Genomic DNA, 13,213 nt, shown 5'->3' on the forward strand with positions numbered 1-13,213 from the left:
GTGCACTTGGGTCGGCGTGGTCTCTGCCGCTGTATTGGCGCACTTGGGTTGGCATGGTCTTTTCCACTGTATCTGTGCACTTGGGTCGGCGCGGTCTTTTCCACTGTATCTGTGCACTTGGGTTGGCTCTGTATATATGCACTTGGGTCGGTGTGGTCTCTGCCGCTGTATTGGCGCACTTGGGTTGGCATGGTCTTAGCCACTGTTTTGGTGCACTTGGGTCGGCGTGGTCTCTGCCGCTGTATTGGCGCACTTGGGTCGGCGCGGTCTTTTCCACTGTATCTGTGCACTTGGGTTGGCATGGTCTTAGCCACTGTTTTGGTGCACTTGGGTCGGCGTGGTCTCTGCCGCTGTATTGGCGCACTTGGGTCGGGGTGGTCTCTGCCGCTGTATCTGTGCACTTGGGTCGGGGCGGTCTCTGCCGCTGTATCTGTGCACTTGGGTCGGGGCGGTCTCTGCCGCTGTATCTGTGCACTTGGGTCGGGGCGGTCTCTACCGCTGTATCTGTGCACTTGGGTCGGGGCGGTCTCTGCCGCTGAATCTGTGCACTTGGGTCGGCTCTGTATCTGTGCACTTGGGTCGGCGCGGTCTCTGCCGCTGTATCTCTGCACTTGGGTCGACGTGTTCTTTTCCACTGTATCTGTGCACTTGGGTCGGCGCGGTCTCTGCCGCTGTATTGGCGCACTTGGGTTGGCATGGTCTTTTCCACTGTATCTGTGCACTTGGGTCGGCGTGGTCTCTGCCGCTGTATCTGTGCACTTGGGTCGGCGCGGTCTTTTCCACTGTATCTGCGCACTTGGGTCGGCGTGGTCTCTGCCGCTGTATTGGCGCACTTGGGTTGGCATGGTCTTTTCCACTGTATCTGTGCACTTGGGTCGGCGCGGTCTTTTCCACTGTATCTGTGCACTTTGGGTCGGCTCTGTATCTGTGCACTTGGGTCGGCGCGGTCTCTGCTGCTGTATTGGCGCACTTGGGTTGGCATGGTCTTAGCCACTGTTTTGGTGCACTTGGGTCGGCGTGGTCTCTGCCGCTGTATTGGCGCACTTGGGTTGGCATGGTCTTTTCCACTGTATCTGTGCACTTGGGTCGGCGTGGTCTCTGCCGCTGTATTGGCGCACTTGGGTTGGCATGGTCTTTTCCACTGTATCTGTGCACTTGGGTCGGCGCGGTCTTTTCCACTGTATCTGTGCACTTGGGTTGGCTCTGTATCTATGCACTTGGGTCGGTGTGGTCTCTGCCGCTGTATTGGCGCACTTGGGTTGGCATGGTCTTAGCCACTGTTTTGGTGCACTTGGGTCGGCGTGGTCTCTGCCGCTGTATTGGCGCACTTGGGTCGGCGCGGTCTTTTCTACTGTATCTGTGCACTTGGGTTGGCATGGTCTTAGCCACTGTTTTGGTGCACTTGGGTCGGCGTGGTCTCTGCCGCTGTATTGGCGCACTTGGGTCGGCGCGGTCTCTGCCGCTGTATTGGCGCACTTGGGTCGGCGTGGTCTCTGCCGCTGTATCTGTGCACTAGGGTTGGCATGGTCTTAGCCACTGTTTTGGTGCCCTTGGGTCGGCGCGGTCTTTTCCGCTGTATCTGTGCACTTGGGTCGGCGCGGTCTTTTCCACTGTATCTGCGCACTTGGGTCGGCTCTGTATCTGTGCACTTGGGTCGGCGTGGTCTCTGCCGCTGTATCTGTGCACTTGGGTCGGCGCGGTCTTTTCCACTGTATCTGCGCACTTGGGTCGGCTCTGTATCTGTGCACTTGGGTCGGCGTGGTCTCTGCCGCTGTATTGGCGCACTTGGGTTGGCATGGTCTTTTCCACTGTATCTGTGCACTTGGGTCGGCGCGGTCTTTTCCACTGTATCTGTGCACTTTGGGTCGGCTCTGTATCTGTGCACTTGGGTCGGCGCGGTCTCTGCTGCTGTATTGGCGCACTTGGGTTGGCATGGTCTTAGCCACTGTTTTGGTGCACTTGGGTCGGCGTGGTCTCTGCCGCTGTATTGGCGCACTTGGGTTGGCATGGTCTTTTCCACTGTATCTGTGCACTTGGGTCGGCGTGGTCTCTGCCGCTGTATTGGCGCACTTGGGTTGGCATGGTCTTTTCCACTGTATCTGTGCACTTGGGTCGGCGCGGTCTTTTCCACTGTATCTGTGCACTTGGGTTGGCTCTGTATCTATGCACTTGGGTCGGTGTGGTCTCTGCCGCTGTATTGGCGCACTTGGGTTGGCATGGTCTTAGCCACTGTTTTGGTGCACTTGGGTCGGCGTGGTCTCTGCCGCTGTATTGGCGCACTTGGGTCGGCGCGGTCTTTTCCACTGTATCTGTGCACTTGGGTTGGCATGGTCTTAGCCACTGTTTTGGTGCACTTGGGTCGGCGTGGTCTCTGCCGCTGTATTGGCGCACTTGGGTCGGCGCGGTCTCTGCTGCTGTATTGGCGCACTTGGGTCGGCGCGGTCTCTGCCGCTGTATTGGCACACTTGGGTTGGCATGGTCTTAGCCACTGTTTTGGCGCACTTGGGTCGGCGTGGTCTCTGCCGCTGTATTGGCGCACTTGGGTCGGCGCGGTCTCTGCCGCTGTATTGGCGCACTTGGGTCGGCGTGGTCTCTGCCGCTGTATCTGTGCACTAGGGTTGGCATGGTCTTAGCCACTGTTTTGGTGCACTTGGGTCGGCGCGGTCTTTTCCGCTGTATCTGTGCACTTGGGTCGGCGCGGTCTCTGTGCACTTGGGTCGGCGCGGTCTCTGCCGCTGTATCTGTGCACTAGGGTTGGCATGGTCTTAGCCACTGTTTTGGTGCACTTGGGTCGGCGCGGTCTTTTCCGCTGTCTCTGTGCACTTGGGTCGGCGCGGTCTCTGTGCACTTGGGTCGGCGCGGTCTCTGCCGCTGTATTGGCGCACTTGCAGGCCTTTCTCCTAGAGTTGGCCTGTGCTGTGCATGGCTGACACCAGGCGGTGTGCTCAGGATTTGGCCTAAGTGAATCCAGTGGTGTCAGTAAGCTGGCCGGACTGTGTGACAGAAGCTGCTCTGGGACAGTCGGCCTTGGTGCACTTTACACATAATTTGGTGGCTTCTTTAAAGGTTTTCCTGAATTGTCCACAGATTAATCAATGAAATATACAATTCCCTTTCCGGCAAGCTGCCCTGAATGGAGGTGTACTATGTCATTTTGCCCTGACAAGACTCCCTATAAGGCCTTGTCACAGGTTTGTTGGCAGATGCAGTAACAGTGGTGCCAGACCCCAGTTTTGTAGGCCTTTTCTGTACGGCCATTATTATTTTAGCATGGTGACAGGGGATTGTCGTGTAACAGTAACCCTTGTAATTCCCAGTATCCAGGTATAAGCAGATATGGCGGTCAGTCCTGTGAGATTATCATTGGCTCTTCTCTTCCTGTAGATATAAGTTTCGCTAATGGAACGGAGACGTTTGACACTGGACACATATGGCAGCCGCGGATTCGTGAGGTAACGTGTGTGATGTATTAGTAGGGGAGGGTCCAGCATTAGTCTGAGGTGTGCGGCCATGTTGCCTGTGATTTCTGTAGGTTCTCCCCTTGGTGTAACCGTTTCACTTGGTCTCATTCTTTTGTAGATACAAGGTGCCATCATCATGTCGTCGCTCATAGAAGTGGTCATCGGCTTCCTTGGTCTTCCTGGCGCCTTGCTGAGATACATAGGACCGCTGACCATCACGCCTACTGTGTCACTAATCGGCCTCTCGGGGTTCCAGGCCGCCGGGGAGAGAGCGGGCAAACACTGGGGCATTGCTATGCTGTAAGTGCGATCAGTCTGTGGAGCTAGTGTGTGACGCCGTAAAGGAGAGAGCACTTTGTAGGACTTTCATCTTTTTTTCCTGTTTATTATAATGGCTTCCAGTTAGTTTCCCAACGCTCCTGTGAGATAGAGCTCACTGACCGATTCTCAGTTACCTCATTATATAACCAGCGTTCAACACTGAGGTTAGAAAAGGCAAAGTGTGGAAACCTAAAGTATTTTCAAGTCCCGAAATGGGCAGGACCGCAATGTGCTTGTAGAAAGGTACAACATAGCCACTTACCTCTTATTAAAAATCCTTTCCTTTCTCAAAAACAAAGGGATTCTTCGTGTTCTAGTTTTACTGCTGGTTGCCCAGATTACCCGGCTCCTCCATAGTGGTGGCCAATTCCTAGGCAAGGAGCGCAGTGCTTCCCAGCTCTTTGTAAGCTTGTAAACGCTGCTCTGAAGCTGGCTGGTCAGGCCGGAGTCGGTGCCCATGATGTTGCAGAAGTAACACTACCTTGGGAGAGTCGGTGAGAAAATCTCCTGCGCCATTGGGAAGTCTGTGCCAACTCTGGACTTGGTCCTAAAGACAGTAAAAATTCCAAGAGCTCCGAGGCACCAGACGTGGCTAGCATGTGAAAAGCATAGCGTAATTTTTTTTCCAAATCACTGAGCAATAGAGAATTGAAGCAGACAAGGCAACGTTTTGGCCATAATGGGCCATAGGATATGGATATATTTGCCTCGTCTACCTCACTTTTGTTTTGTTTGTTTTTTTAATCATTCCTGGTGCCATGGATTTCTTAGAAATTTTACCTCTAGGAGACTGTACAGTTCAGACCATCAGCGCAGTCATGTCACTGGTCCACATGTTCAAAAAGATGTCCATAAACCAGAAACCCTTCGATAAATGACTATGGTAGAGTCCTTACCCCTCGTTGGTACAGAGTGGGGTGCTGGATGCCTTATGGCACAGTTGAGGACCTATTGGTTTTCATTGAGGACTTCCACTTTAAGTATGGTGTCTTACAGGCAATGCTCCTTGGTGGGGGGAGGGGCACATGCAAATTTGTACCCCTCCAAAAAGAAGAAAACTGTCTCTTTGGTACTGCTTATAGGTTCCTACCCTGTAAGTCCGTGTCTGACCAGAAGAGTTTTGGGAGATGGGCACCCGTCTGTAGACTGCTGTTTTGGATTCTTGCCCTTCGTCCTTTTTATTGGCGTCTCCTCTACAGATGGGTGTGTGTTCTTATTTAAATTTGTTCAGTCCTACAAATAGTCTTCAGTCCCTGCGTGTGCCTGTAGTCTGCAGAGTCGCGCGTGTGTGTGATCCACTCACTGTCATGATTCCCTGTACGGGGGGGAGGGCGCTCACGTGACCTCATGTATGTGATTTACTTACGTGCGGTCATGGGCCGACTAGACTCCTCCACTTCTCTAAGTTCTCTCCTCTTGAGAGGAGCCCGGTGGTCTAGCTGCAAGTATGGAGATCACATATATGCATCATGTGACGGCCCACCCACACAAAGGAGAGTCACTGCAGTGTGTCCATCAGACTGTCACAATTCAGCAGCATTCACTCACACAAAAGGACTGCAGACCTTTCTTCTGAGGCTAGATTAACCCTTTAAAGGGAATCTGTCAGCAAGTTTATGGCTGTTATCGGAGGACAGCATGAGGTAGGGGCCGGGATACAGATCTCAGGGATGTGTCACTTATTAGGCTGTGTGCTGTTTCCATACAATAAACGTTTCATCACCAGGAGTTTATCACTGCCCAGATTAGCTCACTCATGCTAAGTGGTCCGGCCATGTCGCCTCCTATGATAAGCAGCTCACTGTCTATAGACTATGTCCATACAGAGCCTGGTGTGGGCAGAGACAGCTTTCTAAGCTCTGCTACATCTAAAATCTGTCAGAACTGCTGCACCCAGTAATCTAAGTCAGGGGTCCCCAACTCCAGTCCTCAAGGCCCACCAACAGGTCATGTTTTCAGGATTTCCTTTGCATTGCACAGGTGATGCAATTATTACCTGGCCAAGACTAAGGAAATCCTGAAAACATGACATGTTGGTGGGCCTTGAGGACTGGAGTTGGGGACCCCTGATCTAAGTGATACATCGCTGGAATCGGGTTCTCTTTCCCTATATTGTTACATGACGTAGCTAAAACCTGCTGACAGATTCCTTACATCGTCAGGTTTCATGATTCTTAAGGGTCAGACATTGACTTACCGATTAGCTGCCTATAGGGGGTGCTATAGATTTTTTTTTTTTTTATTTGCTGGTGGACAAAGGGTAGTTTACATACTTTTTTCCCAAAAGAATATTGCCTGAAAGACTCCAAACATCATTTGTACCCCCCTAATGAAAATCCGTATGCCCACCTCTACCCCCTGAGCCGGTTCTGTATTTGCAGAGTGGTTGGCGATTATATAAGGGTTGAATACACTTTCTATCTGCTGGCGGGGAGGTGAGCCTCGCTGCAGTAATCCTCATGCGGACTGTGTGGCAGTTAAATACACATTGTAATCTTATATCTAAATGTCACCTTTTTTTATTTTTTGGGTTCACCAGCATAACGTTCTCTGGAGAATATGGGAAATGACTAATACTGAGCTTTTAATACTGTAGGTAAATGGAGACTAGCCCTCTTCTGTGCCTTTATTGACTTACAGGGCACAGTAGGTGATGGGATCTAATGTTCTGGGCACCCGTGCCCTGCTACCTGTGTGTGTCTGCCCGTGTGATAACGACGTTTCCTTCTCCCTTCAGCACCATATTCCTGGTCCTTCTTTTCTCTCAATACGCCAGAAATGTCAAGCTGCCACTTCCCGTGTACAAGTCTAAGAAGGGATGGACGGCTTACAAGTTACAGCTATTCAAAATGTTTCCCGTAAGTTACCTCTCCATGTATCGTTGGATGACCTGGTACAACATGTTAGCCAAGCTTCGATTTTCCCGCCCCCCCCCCTTTTCCTGGGTCCTAAGGGGTAACGCTTCTCCTTGTGTACAGAGACAAGCCAGGCCTGGCATGTCAGTGAGGAGACTTGTAGGCTATGCAGTGTTCCTCTGGGAAATGAAATGTGCAAAATGGGTGTCTGCAAATTGAGATTCTGATTGGGCTTTTATCCTAAGTTGTTGTTAATAATTAATAATAATAATAATAATAATTATTATCTTAAACCATACATGCCACGAGTGGTACAGAAGGAGAGAGGACCCTGCCTGCGAGGGCTCACAATCTACATATGGCAAGGCTCGTTACAGGGTCCATATTGGCTTCTAGGATTACTACTTCCAATAGGTGGTGGTAGAGTTCTAGTCCTCTTCTCTGAAGAGGCAATTTTGTATTTTTTTTTTTTTTTTTCAAAAAATGTTAAGCTAAAAAAATGTTATTCCCATGAGATTCACAGTTGAGGGTCTATCCCGCTGACACTAAAGTAACTGAAATTCTGTCTCCCGAGTCATAGCGACAAGATTTGGGTTAATCCCTGTATATCGTGCGTACCTCTTGTTGGCCACTCAGCAGCAGACGCAGCGATTACAGGACGAACAAAGTTAAGTTAATGTTTTTAGTTTGCAAAAATAGCGTATGAAAAATAAAAAAAAAATAAAAAAGTGAAAAAGCGGTACCTCCATGACCATACTGACCCAGTGAGTAAATTTATTATGTTATTTATTCATATACACAGTGGAATCTATGGAAACAAAAACTAAATATATAATTTCTGTCGACGGTATTGTCTTGGAAGCTTTATTTTTCTACTTGCAACTGTAGTTTTTCTCCTTCAGGAATCTAGGCAGGATGCATTAGAAAGCTGATCACCCTGAATGGTGGTGGATGTAATGTTATACAGATGATCCTGATGTGCCCCCTACTAATATATGCCCTTAACGCATGTTATCAACCAGCTTGTAAGCGCTTTCTTCCTTCTCTCCATACAGATCATCATGGCCATCCTGGTGTCATGGCTGCTCTGCTTCATATTTACTGTGACCGATGTCTTTCCACCAGATAGTAGCAAGTATGGCTTTTATGCCCGCACTGATGCCAGGCAAGGGGTTTTGGCAGTTGCCCCTTGGTTCAATGTTCCATACCCATGTAAGTGTGGTTCTTTATAGTATCCATAACACGGCATTTGTTGTTTTATCATAAGGGTGGTGCTCCATATTTATTTAATTTTTCATGAAATCGTAGCTCTATTTTTGTAGATCACTTTATAGTCTACGTCTATATAACCTGTAAAGTAACGTTTGCACGGGTTCTGGCTCTATATGCTCCTACAATCGTGTATCTCCATTTGCTGCCTTTCTATAGCCCCATTATTCACTGAGGGCTGTGACTCCACAGAGATTATATAGGGGTCAGTTCTTCTGTTGCGCGCTAAACAGCAGGACGAGTATTTCTTATAGCGACAGTAGGGGCGTTTGCTTCCTACAGCCGCTGTATTAGGCCACGTTCACACACTATCCATATTTGGTCAGTATTTTACATCAGTATTTGTAAGTCAAAACCAGGAGTGGGTGATGAAACACGTCACCACTTCTGTATTTTATTAGGGTATGTGCACACGATGCAGATTTAGTGCAGAACTGCAGCAGATTTTTCTGCAACAGAAACGCTGCAGAACTGCACTGTGATTACAGTACAATGTAAATCAATGTGAAAAAAAAAAAAAAGCTGTGCACATGGTGCAGAAAAATCTGCGCTGAAACGCTGCAGATTTGAAAGAAGTGCATGTCACTTCTTTTGTGCAGTTCTGCAGCGTTTCTGCACCCTCCATAATAGAAATCCATTGGTAAAAAAACGCATAAAAAACGCATTAGAAAACGCATAAAAAACGCACCTGCGGATTCTGCCAGTAGATGCAGATTTAGTGCAGATTTTATGCAGAAAATTCTGCACCAAATCTGCATCGTGTGCACACAGCCTTATACTTTTCCTCTGATTGTTCCACTCCTGGTTTTGGCTTACAAATACTGAGGTAAAAAATTCCCCATATACTGAAGGTGTGAACATGGCCTTACTCTGTCTATTGCTGGCTGCAAAATGAGTTATTTGAGTTGGTCAGTACGTCCATTATGAGGATATGACAGAGTTTAACCTTTTATGTGACTTGCTGTGCTCCTCTCAGCTGATTACTAATCACAGACCACATCAAAGTTGAATATTCAAGAAAAAGGAAGCCGTAAAAGCCAAACGCTGCAAAAACATATAATTGCAAATTTTTTTAGCCCCGGATACCAAAAAAAACCAACCTCTCCCCTTTCCATAGGTAGACAACTCCTTTAGCAATTGTATATTGGGTGACTGCACAGTATGCTTCCTATACACCATAGATGGCTGTTGGCTGAGCAGTCGTCTGGCTGACACGATCTCTCCCAACTCCTCCATACACGGGAACGTTCGGCTCGGCCGGGTGCTCCTGTATTCTCTATGCGGGAGCCACTGCTACATTCCCATAGAACAAAAGGTTTGGCCATCGGAAATCGAACATGCTGGGTCTTTCTTGCCTGAACATCGTCAGTCGGGGTCGTCAGGAGGCCTAAATTCACATTTCAACACTCGGCTGATCCCGCGGATATTGACAGGTTCGGCCGACGTTAATCTAACCGTAGCAACAATATAAGCGGTCCTGGCCTCCTCTGGGCAGACCCTGAATAAGCAGGGCATGCTCACAGATGGAGGGACTCTGACATGTGGTGCTCACCTCCTCTGGGCAGACCCTGAATAAGCAGGGCATGCTCACAGATGGAGGGACTCTCTGACATGTGGTGCTGGCCTCCTCTGGGCAGACCCTGAATAAGCAGGGCATGCTCACAGATGGAGGGACTCTCTGACATGTGGTGCTGGCCTCCTCTGGGCAGACCCTGAATAAGCAGGGCATGCTCACAGATGGAGGGACTCTCTGACATGTGGTGCTGGCCTCCTCTGGGCAGACCCTGAATAAGCAGGGCATGCTCACAGATGGAGGGACTCTCTGACATGTGGTGCTGGCCTCCTCTGGGCAGACCCTGAATAAGCAGGGCATGCTCACAGATGGAGGGACCTTATGACATGTGGTCCTGGCCTCCTTGGGGCAGACCCTGATTAAGCAGGGCATGGTCCCAGATGGTGAGATCCTCTGACAAGCGATCCTGGCCTCCTCTGGGCAGACCCTGAATAAACAGGGCATGCTCATAGATGGAGGGATCCTCCGATAAGCAGTCCTGGCCTCTTCTGGGCAGACCCTGAATAAGCAGGGCATGCTCCCAGATGGAGGGAACCTCTGACAAGCGGTCCTGGCCTCTTCTGGGAAGACCCTGATTAAGCAGGGCATGCTCATAGATGGAGGGAACCTCTGACAAGCGGTCCTGGCCTCCATCGGGGCAGACCCTGAATAAGCAGGGCATTCTCCCAGATGGAGGGATCTTCTGACAAGTGTTCGTCCAAATTTAGAGGGTACTTTGTAATGGGATGTCGGTGAATGTAGATGTAGACTATACAATGATGGGCAAATCTGGAGCTTTACGTCCTCATGCTTACTAATAAAGCGCCATGTGCCGCACTGTAGGGCTCTGTTCACATAAGTGTTCATGCGTATGTGCCAGGAAAGCTCCCCGGGGCTTTGACTCCATGTGCCCCACTTGGGTATGCATTGTCATACATTCTGGACTAGCATAGTCGGTGGACGCGAGCCTGGTGTCTCTGATCGTACATATAGCGCCATACATCGGCGTATATCGCAGCTGGAAGGCGCTGTGTGAACAGAGCCTAATACATGTAATGCAAAGTGGGAAAAGTCTGATTTCTTCTTTGTATAACATGGCGCCACCTTGACTTGTACCCCAATAACTACTGTGTTAGCAGCATGGCTGACGTCTGGCACAGGGTTAAAGGGGTGGGCTGCTTTCTAATTGGTTTTATAAATGTCCAGGAACCATCCGTTTACTCCAGCTAGTAATATGCTGTTACCCCAATGTCCTGAAGTGCCGCTCCTCCCCCACTATGTGGCGCTGATGTCTGGAGCGAGCTGCTAATGGAGGTCATGTGACTCCTGTAGAACAGAGGTCCCCAACTCCAGTCCTCAAGGCCCACCAACAGGTCATGTTTTCAGGATTTCCTTAGTCTTGCCCAGGTAATAATTGCATCACCTGTGCAATGCAAAGGAAATCCTGAAAACATGACCTGTTGGTGGGCCTTGAGGACTGGAGTTGGGGACCTCTGCTGTAGAATAAATGCTTCATGTGCCCGTTTCTGATTTGCAGACTGATCTCGCTCCCCTCCATTAGTGATCGTGTTCTGGACCAGAATATGCGATTATTTCCTGCACATGTTTATAATGATTAGGAAATGGCCCACCCCTTTAAGCGTTGCCATCCCCCAGACCGCACTCTCTGTGTACACTGCTCTGCCCCATACTGTGTGTGCTTAGACCCCACTGTTGGTAGAAGGGGGAGTAATAATGATGGCGCCGTGTTTATTACTGCCCCCCACTGGCTGCTCTGGGATTTGTACTGGAGATCAAACAGGCTAAGCCCTTTAGAAATCATCTTGTACTTTTGCCGTTACAGCGTTAATCTCACCGCTTGTGGCTTTCCCTCCATTAGAGCAGTGTACACAGGGGCTTGCATATCTTGTGTTTTCGAAAGCTGGTTTCAGGACGCATCAGTCTATGACAACGATTCTTGTAAAAATCAAGGTAACATCGTATATTCCATTCATTTGTTGTTTTGGTCACTACAAAAAAAAATTGTACGTTGATGAAATTTGCAATTGTCAGGTGTTGGCTGTCTAATTTGAGAGCAGCATGATCGAGACAGAGACCCTGATTCCAGTGATATTACTTTACGGGCTGCTTGCTGTATTGTTGATAACTTTGTGCTGATAAAGTCGTTGTTTTATCACTAGGGGACTAGTAAGTAAAGCTGCTGCCATGTAGTTCAAACACACCTTCACCACTGATTTGGCAGCTTTCTGGCTATGCACAGAGTACAGATATCTGCCAATCAGTGGGGCTACACAGAGCTCAGCATTCAGAGAACTGGTAGATTTACAAGAGACACCAATCCTTTTATCAAGATTGCAGCCAGTAGCCCAGTAAGTGATACATCACTGAAATCTGGGTCTGAGCCCCTACATCATTAGCAAAAACCTGGTTACAGTTTCCCCATGATACCGATGACAGAGAATGATTAACCTTTTCTGCATAAATAAAATTGATACCTGGGTGACAGCGGCTTATCTTTACACAGAGGCAGACCACTTCTCTAGGGTTGCAGTTACCAACATTGGCAATTTAGGGAAGTTTTTAAACCCACACCCCTTCAGCCCTCAGCCCACTTCTGCTCAGAAACGGCCTTTTATAGGAGGGTTAAGCCCCTAAACCACTTTCTGACATCAGAGTATTAACAATTGCTTGTACTTTTAGAAAACTCCAGGTCCTGCCATTTTCCAATAAGGGGAATCCATCAGCAGGTTTGTGCTGTGCAATATGACCGCACCATGATGTAGGAACAAAGACCCTGATTCCAGCGATGTATCACTTATATTTGGGTGCAGCAGTAACCCTAAAATGACAGATTTCTCTGCTGCAGAGCTGTGAATGCTGAGCCCTGTATAACCCTGCCCACATTACAGCTTTCTGTGTACCTTGTATAGTGACCGAGCAGCTAATCCATGTTGGGGGCGGGGTTAGACTACCCTGCACGTGCCAAGTTCTCCTGTAATGATGATCTCCTGCTGATAAAACACTGATTGTATTAAAACTGAAAAACACATCCCAGTAAGTGATACATCGCTGTAAAGGTACCGTCACACTTAGCGACGCTGCAGCGATACCGACAACGATCCGGATCGCTGCAGCGTCGCTGTTTGGACGCTGGAGAGCTGTCACACAGACCGCTCTCCAGCGACCAACGATGCCGGTAACCAGGGTAAACATCGGGCCGCGCTTAGTAACCCGATGTTTACCCTGGTTACCATCCTAAAAGTAAAAAAAACAAACACTACATACTTACCTACAGCCGTCTGTCCTCCAGCGCTGTGCTCTGCACTCCTCCTGTACTGTCTGTGAGCATATCGGCCGGAAAGCAGAGCGGTGACGTCACCGCTCTGCTTTCCGGCTGACCGACGCTCACAGACAGTACAGGAGGAGTGCAGAGCACAGCGCTGGAGGACAGACGGCTGTAGGTAAGTATGTAGTGTTTGTTTTTTTTTACTTTTAGGATGGTAACCAGGGTAAACATCGGGTTACTAAGCGCGGCCCTGCGCTTAGTTACCCGATGTTTACCCTGGTTACCAGTGAAGACATCGCTGAATCGGTGTCACACACGCCGATTCAGCGATGTCTGCGGGGAGTCCAGCGACCAAATAAAGTTCTGGACTTTCTGCCCCGACCAGCGACAGCACAGCAGGGGCCTGATCGCTGCTGCCTGTCACACTGGACGATATCGCTAGCGAGGACGCTGCAACGTCACGGATCGC

The 13,213-nt window shown here is 49.3% G+C and overlaps 1 protein-coding gene across 2 annotated transcripts in view; it reads left to right on the plus strand.

Moving 5' to 3' along the window:
* SLC23A2 (solute carrier family 23 member 2) overlaps nt 1-13,213 on the plus strand; it is a 119,368-nt gene that overhangs the window by 85,054 nt on the left and 21,101 nt on the right. For both annotated transcript variants that reach the window (XM_069766582.1, XM_069766583.1), the window contains exons 7-10: nt 3,385-3,452; nt 3,580-3,761; nt 6,520-6,640; nt 7,693-7,849. In XM_069766582.1, the coding sequence (XP_069622683.1) occupies nt 3,385-3,452; nt 3,580-3,761; nt 6,520-6,640; nt 7,693-7,849 (528 nt within the window). The remainder of the gene's footprint in view (nt 1-3,384; nt 3,453-3,579; nt 3,762-6,519; nt 6,641-7,692; nt 7,850-13,213) is intronic.

Source organism: Ranitomeya imitator, chromosome 4 (assembly GCF_032444005.1).
Source record: "Ranitomeya imitator isolate aRanImi1 chromosome 4, aRanImi1.pri, whole genome shotgun sequence".
NCBI classification, from domain to species: Eukaryota; Metazoa; Chordata; class Amphibia; order Anura; family Dendrobatidae; genus Ranitomeya; species Ranitomeya imitator.